Source organism: Delphinus delphis, chromosome 2, assembly GCF_949987515.2.
Source record: "Delphinus delphis chromosome 2, mDelDel1.2, whole genome shotgun sequence".
NCBI classification, from domain to species: domain Eukaryota; kingdom Metazoa; phylum Chordata; class Mammalia; order Artiodactyla; family Delphinidae; genus Delphinus; species Delphinus delphis.
In genome coordinates, this window is record NC_082684.1 from 34949760 (window position 1) to 34968293 (window position 18534).

An 18534-nucleotide genomic window follows, 5' to 3' on the forward strand; every position below is an offset into this window, starting at 1 on the left:
GCACGCAAGCGCCAACAGGATGGAGGCCCCTCTTCGTCACTGACCATGGAGTCCAGGTCCTCCGAGAACAAAGAAGAATGTGGACCTTAGGAGGACCTGAAAAGTACGTTTTCTCACTGTCTTTAGCTTTCGCTAAGTAACCTTCAAGGCGCAGGTAAGAGGGAGGACTCTGATTCCTTGTCCCTGAAAAATAAATCCTCTCTGAAATCTTTAGTCAACCATGAGGTGGCGCTGTGACCAAAAATGAAAAGTGGAGGAAGAGAAGGAGTGTACTCTTCCCTGTTCTTTCGCCTCGCCCTGCGCAGCCGCCTGGGAGCTGCAGACTGGTGGGGGGGGGCGGGGGGGGGGGCTAGAAGACGAACCGGAAATGAGAGGCGGTTCCGGGGTGCGCGCGCCTCAACATCCGGGCATCGCCTTCTTCCTGTCGCCTTCCCCACACCCCTACCCCCAACCCCTACCGACAGGAAGCGGAAGTTAAGAAGGCGTATCCTGGCTGCCTCTTAGCAACGCCAGGGGGTCACGGGACACAACCAGCTGACTCAGGTAGCGCTAGACTCAGTGGGTGGGCTTGTTGCAGCCACGATTGCCCGGCCAGGGACCCGGGCCGAACAGACATCGTCAGAATGTCGGCCAAAGACCGAATTGAAATCTTTCCCTCGAGAATGTAAGTAAAAGAATGGAACGAACAGGTGTTCAGGAAGACCTGCCCGAGCCGCTGTCCCTACATACCCTGGACCAGCAGCGGGGCTCCTTGTTTCCTGGGCCGACCTGAGCTCTCTCCAGTCTCTTCTCGTGAGTCCAGGGCGAGGCTCCCTGAGGGGCCCCTTACACATTCCTCTGAGTGAACCAGACTGGACAGGGCAAGTCCAGCCCGTGAGAACAGGCGCCCGGCCTGCTGGCTTTTGTAGAGATCAGCTGACTTTAGTCATTAATCGAGCCATTCATTCCATATTCCCTTATTGATCCGGACACTGGATTTATATAACTATGAATCGTCGCCACTTTTGCCCTAACAGGGCTCACAGTTTAGTGGAGGGATAGACAAGCGGACGAAGTTTGATAAATGCTTGTTTTTTTTTTTTTTTTTGCGGTACGCGGGCTTCTCACTGTTGTGGCCTCTCCCGTTGTGGGGCACAGGCTCCGGACGCGCAGGCTCAGCGGCCATGGCTCACGGGCCCAGCCTCTCCGCGGCATGTGGGATCTTCCTGGACCGGGGCACGAACCCGCGTCCCCTGCATCGGCAGGCGGACTCTCAACCACTGCGCCACCAGGGAAGCCCTGATAAATGCTTTGAGAAGAGAAGTCTACTGCGGTGGGAAGCAGGCTTCTAAACCAATTTGGGTGTTGAATCGAATCGCCCTAAAGTGGGCGTCAGGTTCGATCTTGGATACCCATACTCATTTTCCAAGATCCCCTGAAATGTCACATGTGGTGGGAAGCTAGACCTGAATTTCCGAGGCACTCCTTTTGTCTGTCACTGTTGCATGTCATTCAGACTTCTGTTAATATCACCCATCACATTGTAAAGTGCATATTTGTTTATGTATATTTACCACTGGACTGTGAGCTCTCTCCAGGATGAGAAGTGTCTTGATTATTAATCCACAGAAGGTCCACAAAAAATGTTACTTAAATGAACCCATGCCGTGGAGTCTGTTCAGTTGTGGCCTCCTTTTCTCTTTGGGCCTGAATTCTTTGTCAGGAGAAAAATTTTAAGTTTTCTCAAACGTGCCTAACAACTTGTGGAAGGTGAAGATTGTTCTTATTTGCCCTCTCCCCCTCCCCCTCTTCCTTTTCCTCTTTTTTTCACTGAGGAGCAGAAAATCAGTTTTGGCTTTGACACTTAGATCTTTTGATGTGGTCCTATCTCTCTGGGGGTGTTCTGCTGTTTTTCTTTATTTTGACTTTTTCTCAGAGAATCTGAGGATGCTTTAAAATAAGAGTTGTATTTTAACCCCCAAACCTAGATTTCTGTACCTACCTGGGTGGCTACAGCTTTTAATGAAATGAAGGGGATTTTGTTTGTTTGGTTTCTACCTTTGCCTATTGACTTTCTAATAGCTGTTAGTCCTAGGTGGGAAGTAAGTCAGTTGTGGAGAAAGGCAGTGCCTGTGAAATAGATAAGGCTCAGGACTACCCTGAGGTAGTGAGGACTGTAGAACTCCCAGCACTTAAAGACTGACTCCATCCAAACCTCTGCCCTAAGAGACACCAGACTCTAGCATGGCTTCTAGTAGCCTAAGGCTATGTTCCTAGAATGACTCCAGCCCCTAGTAAAATGCCTGCTTGAGAAAACTCATCCAGCCAGAATTTACTCTTTGTTCTATGCAACACCTGAGACTATGCCCCTGACCTCCCTTCCTTAATTGCCTGCTAGCAGACACAGCTGGCCTGATGGCATTTCCAATGCCCAACCTTTTGGAATTTTTCTCTGACTCGCATCCACTCTCACTCTCCTCGCTCATTTTAAAATGCCTAATCACCTGTGCACAATCAGAAAGGAGCTCAGCTCTTTCCCCTGCTGTCAGTGGTTACTGAATAATATCTGTTTTCACAGTTTTAATGTCTGGCTGTGTTTATCTTTGCTAGTAGTCAGAATGTTAACGTTTTGTTTTGTTTTTACTTTGAGACTAAGAGGTGAAAATACACTCTTTGGGCTTAGACAAGAATGATAGGTTTGTGAATGTGAAAATTGCTATTTGAGAGCACTCAGCTTGCCGATTGAGAGGAAAATCAGGTGCAGGAAGTAACTGCTTCTCTAAATATTTTCCCCAAGGCTTATCAGCAGGTACTTTGTCATGTAGTCAGATGTTTTTGATTCAGCTGGAAGCAAAGTCATCATCCTAGCTGAAGGTCAAACATTTTTTGTAGGGCCAAGCAGCTCTGTAACTTGTAAAATAACAAGTGTTTAAAGAGCGAGGCTAGGAAACACACTAGTGACTTCTGTTTCAGACACTACTACCTTACAGTGTTATCCTGTGAAATGGGGCTGTCACCCACTTAGGCACCAGAGAGAGCAAAACAAGTTTAGAGTGGAAGCAAAAGAGGCATGACGGATTTGGAGTCAACAGAAGTCAGTCACATCCAGGTTCTCCTACATACTGGCTGTAAGCCTTTGGGCAAGTCACTCTTTGAGTCTCAGGAATTAAAATTTGTCTATTTCATGAGAAAAGAAATTAAATATAGGAGGAAATTAAAATTAGCGTGGTGAATTCAGTTTTATGAACCAGTTCACCTTTTTACTGTAAACTTGCTGCCATTTGCAGTACTAGGACTTGACTTAAATTTGGTTCAACTCTTTGAGCCCAAAGTCTGGTGGTTAGTGTCAACAACACGGTACATTGGGGTGCATAGCTCTTGCTCAGGCTGGAAGCTGAACCAGCTTCACTTGGTTAGACCTCCAGTGAAGCTAGTCAGTGCAAATTCAGCCACTGATAGCTAGTTTTTCAAAGACAGAACTGTTCACCTGAATTATGTCCCCTTAATCTATAGGTGAGGTAGTATGGCACATGGTTGGGGTACAGTGGACCTAGGTTTGAACCTTGGTTAAATCCCTGGAGTCAGAAATCTGTTTCAGGCCTTGCTCTGCATTTTCTTCACCGAGTGACTGTGGGAAAGTCGTTTCACTTTTCTGAGCTTCGTTTTCCTATCTTTCAAGATAATGTCTAAAGCCCCTTCCAGATATAGAATTATTTTAGTAATCTTTGGCCTATGGTAGAAGATTCAGTATAATCTAAGAATTTAGTCAGAAGTTTAGCAAAAACTATTTTGCAGTTGGTAATAACACCAGTCATATGAAATTATGTCCCCTTAAATCACTTTAGGTATGTTATACAATTGATTATTGAATCTTATTATCCTTTCTCATTATTAAATTTTATCTGGCATATGGTAGCAAGAATGGAAATGTCAATTTCTGCTGTTGCTTTCTTGACTTTGGTTTTGGGGTTTCTGATGAGAAAAGATTGAAATAGGGAGGTAAGGAGATTTAAGTGGCTTGTCACTTCTCAGAAGTGTTTACTTATATGTGTCATTTGTTACCTGGAGTCATTTACAAATTAGTAAAGTGATTGGTAGTAGAGTCTTAATTGATGATATCAAAACACTTCAATGCCACACTTTTAATGGAAAAAGTGATAAATGATTGTGGTATGAAATACAGAAGGTAAAACAGAATATAGTAGTAAAAAGTAAATCCATCTTTTTCACTCAACCTCACTTTCCAAAGGAAACTGTTACCACTTTCTGTGAACCTCTCTAGAACTATTCTCTTTATATAAGCACATTCATCCCTTACTGTGCATAACTGAGACAATGTAATATGAGGAGCACATGCAGATCTACCTTCCTCTTTTTTTTTAATGGCTTCATATCATTCTGTTGTATGATGAACCGTGATTTGTGGAACATTTAACTTGTTCCCACCCTTTTGCTATTATAAGTAAGGCTGGACTACTCGTTCTTGACCTTGTACATGTTTTTGTGTACATGTGGGAGTAAATCAGGGGGATAAATCCCTTAAAGTAGAATTGTTGGTCCTGAAGGTAAATGCATTTCAAATTTTGACATATATCATTGGACAGATTTTTTTTTCTTAGTGCATACCTAATGGAAACATATACTGTTTTAACTCACAAATCAAGTAATTATTTAAACTATGCTGGTATCATAAAATAGTTCTAATAAATATTAAATCATAATAAAATTTATTAAATTATTAACCAATTAAGTAATATTTATTATTATAATTTATTAAATTATTAATGTTATTTATTAACTTATTTATCAAATTATTAAGTTCTTATTAAAGGATTGTTTCTGTTTTAAATAAAAAAGACTTCTTATTTATGGAACACTGAGGGTGGAAATCTACAGTATTGAGAAACCAATTAAGCCTGTCAGTTACAAATGGTATATATTCTTGCTCTCATGACATCAAGGAATTCGCATAATTTTAACACCATATTGGGGAAGTATTTTTATTTTAAATGTCTTTAACTTTATTTACATAGGGCACAGACCATCATGAGGGCTCGGTTAAAAGGAGCACAGACAGGTCGAAACCTCCTAAAGAAAAAATCTGACGCCTTAACTCTTCGATTTCGACAGATCCTTAAGAAGATAATAGAGGTAGAGTGAAGTTTGCTTAGAATTGTATTTATTTTAGAAGTGTCTATGGAAAATCCAGCACGACTGTTGGCATTTTAATTAAACATTTTTCTTTCAAAAGTAAAAATGCCATTGTAAATGTAACAAGTTTCAGAAAGTACATTTAATAAGATTCAAACTCTTTACTCTTGCCCCCAAACCCCACTTGATCTGCTCTGGCCCCTGCCTGCCCCTCTGATCTCATTTGGAGCTTTTTTTCTAACATCCTCCTCTAGGACCTTTGCATTAGCTGTTTCTAATGCCCGAAATGCTCTTTCCCCAGAATTTATTATAACTGTCCTCTGGCCTGTCTGGTAACTTTCTACCCACCTGTCCCAGTTTTTCTTCTCTTTCAAAAAAAATTATTGTGTATTCTCAAACATTAAATATTCCAGATTTTAGAATCACTGTGCCATTAGGATTTTGAGAGCAGTATAGTGAATTTAAAAGATTAATTTGAGCAAAACAGCATGGACTCATTCAGGAATAAGGTCGGCCCTTCAGTAAAGATTCAGTTTTCTATTTCTTAGTGCCTTTGTTCCAGTATTTTAATTATAAAACTCATGGTTTTGCAACATTGTTAGTAACCATAACCAAAACTGTTCAAGCAAAATTGGATATATTTATTTTATTGTTACCAAATCAATATTTACATGTACACCTGGTGTAAAATACTGATGGTTGTTAAAGGAACATGATTATGATATGATTTTTCCCTGTAAAAAAACTTGGTTTTATTGGCTGTTGGTTTTTGCTTTTCCAGACTAAAATGTTGATGGGTGAAGTGATGAGAGAAGCTGCCTTTTCACTTGCTGAGGCCAAGTTCACAGCAGGGGACTTCAGGTAAGAACACTTAAGTGGGGTGTTTTGAAAAACAAAGTGCTATCATGTTCATAATTTCATGTAAAAGCCTCTTTTAATTTAAAAAAAATACATAAGCATTAAAGACAAATGATATAGTAATAATAAGAACACTTTTAACCCCATCACCTTAACACTTTTGTGTTTATTACCACCCACGTGTATCTGTTACATAGTTGCAGGCACAGAATACTTAATATTTTACAGTCCATTTTCATTTAGTATTGTATCATAAACATTTTTCCCTATTTTCACATAGCTGCATAATCTTTAGATGTATGATAATGTATTAACGTTTTCCTGTAATGGTGGGCCTTTGGGTTGATTTTCAGATATTTGGATTATTAGAAAAGGTGCCATGAACATCTTTATGTATATATTTTTAAATTTCTGTTGAATTATTTCCTTAGGAAAATTTTTGAGAATGGAATTGGTTGTTTAAAGGGCATGGACTTTATGGCATATGTCAATGTGTGCTTTACAAAGTGTACAAAATGGCTTAGTTATTGCTTTACATATGTTATGTTTGGTTATGTCATTTGGTTCTCCAAATAAGCCTGTGAGGTGGACCAGGCGAGCATTGTTGTTCTCAGTTTAAGTTTAGTGCCTTCCTAAAGTCAAATGACTACTCAGGGGCAGAAGTGGAAGTTTTCAGGGTTTTTGATTTTAGTCTTCTTTACCAATAACACAATGCCTCCATTCTTAGTTTGTGTTATCTGGGAACATTACCTGTGGACAGTCTTACAGCTTGAGGGGCATAAGACCTTTTTTTTTTTTTTTTTTGCGGTACGCGGGCCTCTCACTGTTGTGGCCTCTCCCATTGCGGAGCACAGGCTCCGGACAGTAGGCTCAGCAGCCATGGCTCACGGGCCCAGCTGTTCCGCAGCATGTGGGATCTTCCTGGACCGGGGCAGGCGGACTCTCAACCACTGCACCACCAGGGAAACCCGACCTTTTTTTTTTTTTTTTGTCATAAGACGTTTTGAAGTAGTAGACTTTTAATTTTTGCCAGTGTTGGTAGGATAACAATTTGCATTGACTTTTCCATGAGAGGGCGGGAATAAATAGTGTGTATGTGGTATGTGAAGGTGTTTTAGGGTGGTTATGAGGAAGACACTTTATTTTGTGATAGTAACAGGTGGGGAGTCAGACAAAGCCAGATGGAAATTAGATAGATTCCAAGGTAAAGGAATTGAACTCCTGCTTAGGCACACCTACAGATTTGAACAGCAAACCCAGAAGGAAGGAACGTTTTCTCCAAATTACATTAGTGGAAAGAAAATCCCTAAAGTCACATCCATGCACTACATGTCTGATTGAAAACTTAAGCAGCCCATGTACATTAAAATCATTCTTTGTATTCTTATGGCTAATGTTTGAATATTGTTCATACTTTGCTCTCTGAGGCCCTCCTCTGGTAGCAGTGATTGTTCTTTTCTGAAAGAAGACAATCATCAAAGCATAATCATGACATCTTACTTTTGTTGAAGTCACCTGATGGGTCCGTGCTGGTTTATTTCTCACTCTAAAAACTCAACTAAATCAAGGCCTTTTCTTTTTCTGCAGCACCACAGTAATCCAAAATGTAAATAAAGCCCAAGTGAAGATTAGAGCAAAGAAAGATAATGTAGCAGGTAACTTTTCAACCCTTTGGAACTCTTGGCAGAGAAAAGATAACATTTTTAAATTAACCCGTTTATACAGCAAGATCTTGATGGCCCAATTAATCTTTTCTCCTTAGACAAAGTTGTTTGGCTTTACATGTTAAAACTTGTTTACTGGTGGTTGCCAGGGGATGGGGGTGGGGAAAGCTATTGTTCAGTGGATGTGAAGTTACAGTTATACAAGATAAATACATTTTAGAGACCTGCTGTACAGTAGTATAGTTACAGTTAATAGGGTGTTGTGCACTGAAAAGCTTAAGAAAGTAGATCTCATGTTGAGTGTTCTTAACACATACACACAGGAAAAGGGACACAAATCTTTTGGAGGTGATGGATATGTTTATTACCTTAATTGTGATGATGGTATCATGGGTATATGCATATTTCTATACTCATCAAAATGTATACATTAAATATGTGCAATTATTTGTATATTATGTATACCTCAAAGATGAAAGAAAAAAAAAACAAACATTGTAACAGCCAGATCCCTTACTAAGGATAATTTGACTTTTGAATAGGAATGAACACTTAAGGAAGGTTCCTAAATTCATTCATTGAAACCAGTTACAGTTCCAGGCAATCTCTTGGCTTTTGAGTATTTGCTGAAAAAGAAACACAGGAAACAGTGGTTAAGAAACAGTACTTCAGAAACAGTACTTCAAGGACATGTTTGTGAATCCATATATGTTTCTGTGTTTAACAGGTGTTACTTTGCCAGTATTTGAACATTACCATGAAGGAACTGACAGTAAGTGTGAAACTTTTTATGTGTGTGTCTCTGGGTTCTTCCAGTTCCTCTTTAAATGAAACTTATTCTGGAAAATGATGATAAATAGACCTGCTTAGAGTTCAGTGGTTCCAGTGTTGGAAACCTTCTTTTTTTTTTTATTTTTTTTTTGGCCTCGCCGGGCAGCATGTGGGATCTTAGTTCCCCGACCAGGGATCAAACCCATGCCCCCTGCATTGGGAGTGTGGAGTCTTAATCACTGGACCGCCAGGGAAGTCCAGAAGCCTTCTTATCAGATATATTTGGGACAATAGTTTATCAGTTAATCAAAAAAGTGTTATTGCAGGGAGTCACAAAACATTATACATTGCTTAAAATATTTTATTTCAACCAAGAAATTTATAGTCATTTGCAATTTTAAAAATATAAGGCCATGGCCTTTCTTTGAGTATGAATCCACTGATTAGACTTCCATGTTGTCTGTCTGCATAAACCACACCCACAATGTATTGTTTATAATTTCCAGTTTGGGTCTTTTTAAAGTACAGTAAGATCTTAGGCACTGTGATACAATCTGAATGCTGAATCTTCCTAGACTTTTATAGCCATCCTGCCCGATTTTTTTATAATTGTCTCACCTTTTCCTAATTTGACAGCATGTTTCAGGTAGTAACGCATCTTTGTTGAGTCTTTCCAAACTAATCAACTTTCTTTCATAGAAACAACAATATTCTTTCTTTGGCCCTCATATTAAATTGGTTCACATCAAATATTTAGTACTGCTTGAATAAAGAAGTAGAATATTCTAGTGAGTCACCTGTTAACAGAGAGTGTCAACCGTACTGGGGCATCAGGCAGTATAATCTACAAAGGGAAGGGGTGCATTCGTTAATCCAGCAAGGTAACTTCTCCTATAGTTAGATTTAGAAAGTATCCTTGTGCAAAACTACTCAGCAACATGTCCTACAGTTTTGGGGGAGTGAAATGGGCACTTAATGTTTGGGTTAGTGAATTTGTTTTTCCATGTTTGGTATTATTCTGACTTATCTTCTTTTGGGAAGTTTATGGGGAAGATTACACCCTAAATACGAATGTTGTCTGACTGGTTCTTTCAGGTTATGAACTGACTGGTTTAGCCAGAGGAGGTGAACAGTTGGCTAAACTGAAGAGGAATTATGCCAAAGCAGTGGAACTACTGGTGGAACTAGCTTCGCTGCAGGTAAGTTTCTGAAATGGTGGCTTCTGCACCATTGTCCCTACTTTTTACTACTAACAAAATGTTTGTGCAATGGTATAGTTTCACTCTTGGCTAGGTGAGAACAGCAATAGTCAATATAGATTTAAATGCAAATATAATATGGTTTATGCATGAAAGCCTTTTTTTCCCCCCCCTGCTTTGTAGCCAGTTAATATATATCTAGGTCATTAGTGTATGATTCTCTTCTCATGCCATCTTTATAACTTCAGGTGAGTCTGAAGTAAACAAATTCTAATAGAATGGAAATCATGTTAGCTCTATGGAAATCTCTTAAGAATTTTCTGTTCTTTAAGTATGTTGAAGTAGTCTTGGTTTCCAAATGTTTCTACAAGTGCTGAGTGAAGGCAAGTGGTGGACAGGGCATGAGTAGGAAGACTTTGTGCTTACATTATTAATTTATCCTCTTATTTTAGACTTCCTTTGTTACTTTGGATGAAGCTATTAAGATAACCAACAGGCGTGTAAATGCCATTGAACATGGTGAGTGTAAGCTGCTGTGAGGCTCTTTGTCCATCCTCTTGTCCGCACCTCCACATTTGTCACGGACCTACTAGGAATCAGGCACTGATCACCTGCTGAATAAGATGTTGCCCCTGCCCACAGTAGGAAGGGCAGTGAGTCAGTAATACAGATAACTGTTAGTAAATCCTTTGATAGAAGTGTGTGTATGATTTAGCGGGTAGTTAGAGGAGAGTGGTGAGTTAAAAAGTACGGAATGTTTTACTCATTTCTGATTATTCATGAATAAAAGGTGAAACTATTTCTCAAGAGCCCTAATGTTTTTGTAAGTTCTTTCCAATGACTGAGTGATAAATGTTTTTGAACACATGAAGTATTAAACTTTAAAGCTGTCTTTCTTAGGCCTTATGTCCTGTTCTCTTGCTGTTCTTCTTGATTTCTAAAAATAAATTTTCCCATTGAATGCATTTATTTTCCATCTCTCATTTCATTATTTTAAAACTATGACTGCTGAATGTTGCCACAGTACTTTCTGCTTAAGAAACTCAGTTTTCATTAAAGCAACACTTATTCAATTTTAAAGTAAGAAAGGAGCAAAATTTGAGCAGCAAGGAAATTATTTTGCTTGGGCTCTATTAGTGTTAAAGAGGAAGTTATCTCATTGTTTAAAAACTTAAAACACATTTCCTGACTGCTTGCTTGTGCCAGCCTCTTGCATGGAATTGCAAGCAAAACAAAATGGATAAGGTAACAGTTTCAGTTCACAAGGAGTTCACATTCTAGAAGCAGAATAGGCAAATTCTGTGTAAAGTAGAACCTTATGATTGACACAAAATTCAACTTACTGTATTCTCTCTGCTCAATGCTCCAGTTTTTAACAATGGATTGCTGTTGTATTTAAAATAACATCTATTTGTAACATATGGTTCAATGTTACATATTCATATAAATTCAGTATATTCAGTGTTGTATATATATCATGGTCCAGTGTTACCTGTCCATAGAAAAGACAGTATGAGGGCATATTCCAAAATATTTATAATTAGTTAACTATAGAGTGGTTGGATTATACTTCATTTTATTTCCCTGTGTTTTTGTTTTTTGCATTAAATGTACATTTATTTTACAGTTAGAAAAAATAAGTTACTGTTATACAAATGAGCACTGGCAATTTGAAAAAAGATTTGAAGTTCTCACTATATATATATTTTTTAAACCCTAGTCATCATTCCCCGGATTGAACGTACCCTTGCTTATATCATCACAGAGCTGGATGAGAGAGAGAGAGAAGAGTTCTATAGGTTTGTTGGAATTTGCAGTTATTGATCATTTTTTGTTTTTCCATATTCCAAAAGCTCGATTTGCTGAGACATGTTGGCTTATGTTCTTTAGAATTAGCACAGCTTGGGACTTCCCTGGCAGTGGTTAAGACTCCACGCTTCCATTGCAGGGGCCATGGGTTTGATCCCTGGTCAGGGAACTAAGATCCCACATGCAGTGCAGCGCGGGCAAAAAAAAAAAAGAAGTAGTACAACTTGTATTTTATTCTGATAAGAAACAAGGAATAATATTGCCCAAGGCTGTGGAGATAGATCTGTGCCAAGTTTTGCACACACCTAAAATATGGCATCTCTGAAAACTCAGGCCCTTCAGAGAAACTATAAATAGCCTCGATAATTCTTTAAAATGAAACAATGATTTAGATGGGGTGTCTCCCACATAAAAAGAAACTGGAATTAATCAGTCAATCAACAAATATGTATTGCATGTTGGAAATGTTCCAGGAGAAGGTATAAAGTACTTGGGGACATTACATAATAATATAAATCATACCATTAGAAAGTCAGAGTACTTGGAGAGAAATGATACCTGTACAGGAATTAGCTCTGAACATTTAGAGCTAGTAGGGACAATAAATACTAAATAGGTGGTGTGCAGGGGTCAGTGTGTCAGTTTCAGAGAAGTGGGAGATAGGTGAAGGCAGGCGTATTCAGGAAAGACATAGCTGTCTTGGACCTTGAGTAGCTTCTGAGTATGATTTATAATCATAATTAGCAAAATTTAGTTTGCCCTTCAGTTGATGTTCAGGGTTGTGGTAATCCAGATTGAATGATCCAAAATTTTAGTGTCTGAATGCTGAAAACCTGTTCCATTATCAGGGAATGGACATCAAAGTTTATTCACCCTGAGACAGGAGCTTTTGAAATCAGTTATTAGCTTAAAATGTGTGTGTATTCTACCTCAAATCTTTTTTTTTTAAAATGGGTTATAAATATGTTACTGAAATTGAAATTAATAAAGGTAGAATTTTGTTCTACTTTGTAGGTGTTTATTATCCTTGTTACAAAACTAGAAGAAATCAATTCTACTTGGTACCAAAACAGCATTCAGAAAATTCCCTCCTTTATTTTATTTTATAGGTTAAAGAAAATACAGGAGAAGAAAAAGATTCTCAAGGAAAAGTCTGAGAAGGACTTGGAACAACGGAAGGCAGCTGGAGAGGTGATGGAACCTGCTAATCTTCTGGCTGAAGAGAAGGATGAGGATCTTCTCTTTGAATAATCTTTCCTGCTCTGATTCCTTCAGAAGGCCTAACATGGCATCATTTTAATTCACGGTGTGTAGGTTCGGTATGTGTGGCTATTTAATTTTTAGCCTAAGAATTTCACCAGTTGTAAAATTCCCTGTTGTCTGTTTATGGGATTACCTTTGCAGAATCATAATTCAACAACCATTTATCACCAATGACATTTGGAGAACCTGCCCAGAAACTTACAGAATTTATTCTGCGAAGTGTCACCCTACTCCACTTACATGTCTGTTGCAAGTGACCTGCTTACCAACATATTAAGAAATTCCCCTTAGGAAACAGCAGTGGTCTCAGGCCAACACACGTAGGCCAGCTACTGCTGGAACACCCTTTGTTCCTACCTACTTGCACACCGTTGTCTGAGATTGCTGCAGCCATCCTTGTGTTAGTTACTGTGGGACTTCTCCTCAAACATTATGAAAACCTTCACTTATTCTTCCTTGAATGACAGGTCTGTCTTGTCTGTCATGGGAACAGTTCTGCCAATTCAAATGTGACTATGGTAATATACAGTAAAATGATTTAAAAATGAGTTGTTCCTTTTTTAATGAATTTACTGCTAAGTTGTGTTCTTATGCTCAGATCACCACATGGGATTGGCATCCAAAAAGAGCTTTCTCTGCAGACATGTATGAAATGGGTAGCTTCCCTTTTCCCCCCTTCATAAACTTACTGAGGTGAGTGAGTGATTGTTGAATTTTGGGATACTAATAAATATGATTGCCAATGAGTTAAGAGGGCTTATTATTACTGCTGTTTTTTCTAAGAAAAAATAATTAATTCCCATTTGAGAGTAATAAGGTAACTGTAGTATTTTATAATCAGTAACAACTTGAGGCATTTGAATGACCATATTGGGTGACTGAGGTTTTTAGTAGTTTGATCTGGTGTGAGCCATCCATGATTACTCAGGCTTGCCTGCACTCAGTTATAGGCATTGTTTGACATGATTGGCCATGGAACAGTTTTTAATTAGTGAAATTGTGACACTAGCCTTAACCGTATTGTGTTTAAATCAACTGATATCACAGCATAGACTAATTTTAAAGTAGGTAATTTTAAAGTAATTTTGCATACATTTAACAAAGACCTACTATAAAATAGCTTAGTGGTATTAGACATTTGTGTTTTATCTATTATTATCTCATCACAACAACCATTAAGAGGTACATATTGTTTTAATCCTGCATTTCACAGAAGAAAATTTTGAGGCACAATGAGCTTGAAGTGGTGAATCCCAGATTTAAATCCAGGCAGTCTACCTTCAGAATTTTTACATCCTTAACTTCTATCCTTTTTGCCTCCCCTATGTTAAAAACTTTGGGTAAAGGTAAAGACATAAGGCCTGTCCTGGAGGAGCTGATTTTTAGGAAATCCTGTTGCTGCTCACAATAAAATCTCAGATTCAATGTAAATTCAGTAGTGATTGGAAAACCAACAACTGAGTTCGTAAGTCTTGAAAATAAATAGGTAACAATGAACTGCTTAATATTTAATCCTCCCAACAACACTCTAGTGAGTTATAAATACCATCATCTCCATTTTGCAGGTGGAAGGCAGGCCAAATGTATCTTGATTTCAGAGCCTTGGTTCTTAAGTGGTATGTATGTATGTACGGCTCTGTAGGAGGCAAAAATTAGCTGGAAAGTAGATGCAGAGAGCCAGGTTTCGTGGGTTTTCATTTAGATAAATTTATGTTCAACTTAAGGAACTAAGCCAGAGAAGTACCCTAGAGTTTTTCCTGTGGCACCATAAACCTCTGGTACTTACTGGCTTTGGCTACCCTCCCTACATAAGTGTAGAAGATTTTACAGTTTAGCATATTGTTAAAAAGAAAGAGACAAGAGTGGACAGAAAATTTGTTGTGTAGGGTTGGGGTGACTGGAGCTGTATGGGAAGGGAGTAGATCAGGAATAGGAATAGAAAGCTGGACTGGGGTAGCATGTGTGTGTATGTGTAACAAACACTTTCTGGTACATGATTGGCCTCCTTTGGGAGATACAGAGTAGGTATTATAGAAAAAGGGGAGGGATGAAGAATGGAGAATGAAAATATGTTATATATTTGTCAACAAGTCATCCTATCCTCAGTGTTCTCAAATTGGTGGTTGCATGTAGTGGAATTCGCCTGAGTATTACGTACCTTCTTCCCCAGAAAACTAGTTCCAGAGTTCGCAGCTTTAAGTTGTCTATCATCTATCATCTTTAATACAGTTTAAACAATTAAGGAAACAGAACCTACATTTGTGCCAGTAGGGGGCACTCCCCCACTGTGAAGAATAAATTAAAACGTATTTGTGTTTCACCCAGAGGTTCCAACGGACTTGATTCTGGCAAAACTTGAAGACAAGGGTGGGTCATTTTAGATGTGTTGACACCTTGAATGGTAGAGGATATAAACACAGCAAGAGAAAGTATTCAGTGACTTTTTAAATTTGAAATATAATTTTACTTTTTATTTTTACATTACAATGTGCAGTGTTTGTTACATCTCAAAACAACAGAGTGCAGATACAGGCAGGATAAGAGTACAAAGGAGAATTAACAATAGATGTCAGAAAGGTTACCTTTATTAAGGCTAAATCCCTGGTTTAAATTTTCCACACACATTCACAGAATTACATTCAAATTATTCCTTAGGCCATGAGAAAAAGAAAAAAAAAAATCCAGACATTAGATTTTCATAGAAAGCAAATCTGGATTAATCTAAACACTATTCTCCTTTCTGTTTGTTCTGACTTAAGGAAATTTAGTAAAGGAAGATTATTTCCTTACTTGAACTAATGTACATTTCATTAGCAATTGGTATCATTCCTATAAGTGGTTAAGACCTCCCTCCACACTGGGGTCTCCAATCAGAACCACAGAGGGACAGGAAATGGAATTGGCCAGAGCGGTGTAGGGCACAACTAGGTGGAGAGCAAGGCTTTTTTCCATTTTCTTTCAAGGAAGTCAGCAACAACTCAGTTTTCACTTTGTAGGGACTATGTCGAATATCAGCACATCCATATCACCAGGATTGAGGAAAGTTGGGATATAAACATTTCTATCCCTCTACCACTGCTGATGAGGAAGGAGAAAAATATATAGGACTTAACTGATCCCCAAAATACCTCATCAGCTTAGATTTTCAAGAAGTATACTACGGCATAGCATGTGCCTCGGTAGGGGACTTGGACTTGCTTGTTAAAGCCATGCCTGAGTCTGCATAGCACATGGCCCTAGTGTTGGCCCTGTGGTCTACAGGTAACTCAGGGACTAGCGCGGCAGCCGCTTACTGACACCGCCTGAAATCTCATTCTAACTTGACTCAAACTGCAAACGTTTTAGATCGTAGGGTTGAAAATAGTTGTCAGTTATGATAAGCAGCTCACAAAACTCCACTGTCTACCACAGACTACCTTTCATTCCTAAAGAGAAAGTATACTGGAAAACTGAAAAGATTAAGTACTTACAGTGCCTTGTTTTCAGTGCTGAAAATCACTGTGACCTTTGCATTTTCCTGCCATAAACTGGAGTGTTTCAGACCTGAAGAGACAGTATGTATGGCATTCCTTACCTCAACCTAGGAATGTTAACTTTCTTCCTAAGGAACATTATCTTGAAAGTATTTCCACACAAGATATATTCCACAGCCAACTTTGAGGCCATGTGAATTTCAACAGAAGAAGGCAGCATATAAACTGTCTACAATTTGTTCAAATAATATTATGCAAAGGAGAAAAACTCAAGTATGTACATGACACTGAGACAAACTACTCATTAAAAACAGTTGCTTATGTTAAATTAAGTGACAATTCAGTATTATTCCAGTGTTTAGCTTTGGGAACAGGAATTGTAGCTAAAGTCACCATATAAATAAAATCAAGACATTCACATTTGAGGTTGTTTGTCACACATCACACCATCCCTTAAGCCTTGAAAATACTACAAATTAACTTTCCATGCCAATTACAGAAGTTGAATTTTAAAGCTACAAGCTATAGAGACAGTATGAAAGTTTCATTAGCTTAAATGTTTTATGATTTAGCTTGTTGCATTCTGATCATAAGAGGCAGACCTTATCAGGATAAAAACCTATTTCTATATGCTTAACTTTTCCCCTGCAATGTTCTTTTCCTAAAATGTTCAAATGACTTTCAGGTCATCTTTTCCTTCTGATCTCAAAGTCAATTGTCATATCATTTCCCTCATATAATTTTATTCCAATGCTGAACAAGTGTAATCAATGACCATTTGTCAATCCATTAAATATCAGTATACAGTACAGCAACTGTATTGATCACAAATTCCAGTTTATTACCTACATATATGGCACAGTCATCAAATTATACTGTGCTCATATATAAAAATTAAAAAACTGTCAAATGTGCTATGTCCTTTTATGCATGTAAAAAACTTTGCATCATGAGGAAGAAACTTAACAGTCAACAGAGTTTATATCAATATCTGCCATTCGTAAAAATGTAACTTATACATTCTATTGTACTATGCAGATCAGGAAAAGGAAGTAAAAGTTACCCAATCCGTTGCAACGATTAAAGAAAAAAATTCAGAAAACCATTATACCTTTAAAAAGATCAGCATATGTTGTACATGTTTTAGAGCAGAGTCTAAAACAGGTGTGACCGTTGCATAAACCTTTCACATGTGCAGTGAAGTCTGATCCACAAGTTTGGGCTAAAAAATTGGTGCTTCTAACGGAATGTTTTTATGAATTAAAAGACATACAAATGAATTCAAACCTAACAGAGCAGCTCCAGACCAAAGTGGCACCATTTTTTTTTAAAGTAGTTCTGGTGACTAACCAAATACTGTTGTCTTGCCCAGTGCACAGAAGCAGTTTCCCTTCACCCACAAATTCCCATGAAGTCATTTAAGTTAACTGTTAAATAACATCAATATTTATTACTATGTGAGACATGGACCATTGTGTATACACACAAAAGTTTTTCATGGAAATGTGACTAGGCAGAAAAGAGTTGGTTAGATGAAAACAGAATTAAAAGGTTTTTATGTGGATAAAATGGAACTGCTCTGTTGAAAACTTCCATTTAAAATCCCCAAATGAGGCAAGAACCTCTAAAGCCCATGTACAGAGAATAAAGAATGCTGTTAATGAATTGCCTAAGGGGATTTTCTTCTCACTAGTTCAAGATCTAAGAACAGGTCTACAATTTATACTGCCTGCCACCTTCTCAGAGACTTGCTCAGGTATCAGGGCTATCTTCCTATTGGCAGTTTGCCAGATCAAGTCCAATCATGCCACAGAATGGATGTTTCCTTCACCTCAGCCAAGTGGATGGCACCCACTGAGGTTCAGTATCAAGTTTGTTAATCAACCTAAGCAATTCCTGATAGGCTTTATCAAGATCCGAGTTCACAATTGCTGTGTCAAAGTAGTGGCCATTGTTCTGCTCCATCTCTCTAGTCTTCTCAATGATTTCTCTCAACTCTTCAGGCTGCAAAGAGAAGATAAAAATTATGAGGTAGGGGCTTCCCTGGTGGCGCAGTGGTTGAGAGTTCGCCTGCCAATGCAGGGGACAGGGGTTCGTGCCCCGGTCCGGGAAGATCCCACATGCCGTGGAGCGGCTGGGTCCGTGAGCCATGGCCGCTGAGCCTGCGCGTCTGGAGCCTGTGCGTCCGGAGCCTGTGCTCCGTCCGCAACGGGAGAGGCCACAACAGTGAGAGGCCCGCGTACCGCAAAAAAAAAAAAAAAATTAAGAGGTAGTCCATTCCTTACCAAAATATACAATGAGTCAGAGATGGCTGAAGAACAAGAAATGGCCTTAACACTGCTTTCCTTCTGTCTCTCAAAATACTCA

At 38.6% G+C, this 18534-nt stretch overlaps 2 protein-coding genes across 6 annotated transcripts in view; one reads left to right on the plus strand and one right to left on the minus strand.

The window, feature by feature from the left end:
* Nucleotides 1-5: 5 nt before the first annotated feature.
* ATP6V1D (ATPase H+ transporting V1 subunit D) lies at nucleotides 6-13242 on the plus strand. Of its 2 annotated transcripts, none has more exons than XM_060004373.1 (9): nucleotides 6-103; nucleotides 5013-5130; nucleotides 5912-5991; nucleotides 7576-7643; nucleotides 8380-8424; nucleotides 9519-9622; nucleotides 10075-10141; nucleotides 11343-11421; nucleotides 12541-13242. In XM_060004373.1, the coding sequence occupies exons 1-9, from the start codon at nucleotides 78-80 to the stop codon at nucleotides 12680-12682; spliced, it is 729 nt and encodes a 242-aa protein (XP_059860356.1). In that variant the 5' UTR covers nucleotides 6-77; the 3' UTR covers nucleotides 12683-13242. The 2 variants fall into 2 exon arrangements, with proteins under 2 accessions (XP_059860356.1, XP_059860355.1); XM_060004372.1 differs by lacking the exon at nucleotides 6-103 and adding an exon at nucleotides 502-664.
* A 1667-nt stretch (nucleotides 13243-14909) lies between these two features.
* The window catches only part of PALS1 (protein associated with LIN7 1, MAGUK p55 family member), a 103113-nt gene continuing 99488 nt past the window's right edge, over nucleotides 14910-18534 (minus strand). For 2 of the 4 annotated variants that reach the window (XM_060004368.1, XM_060004366.1), the window contains exons 15-16: nucleotides 17999-18171; nucleotides 14910-16237 (exon numbers count right to left, since the gene is read on the minus strand). In XM_060004368.1, the coding sequence (XP_059860351.1) occupies nucleotides 16177-16237; nucleotides 17999-18171 (234 nt within the window). In that variant the 3' untranslated portion in view covers nucleotides 14910-16176. Of the gene's footprint in view, nucleotides 18172-18534 lie in introns of all 4 variants that reach the window. The other 2 variants (XM_060004367.1, XM_060004369.1) reach the window with 2 other exon arrangements.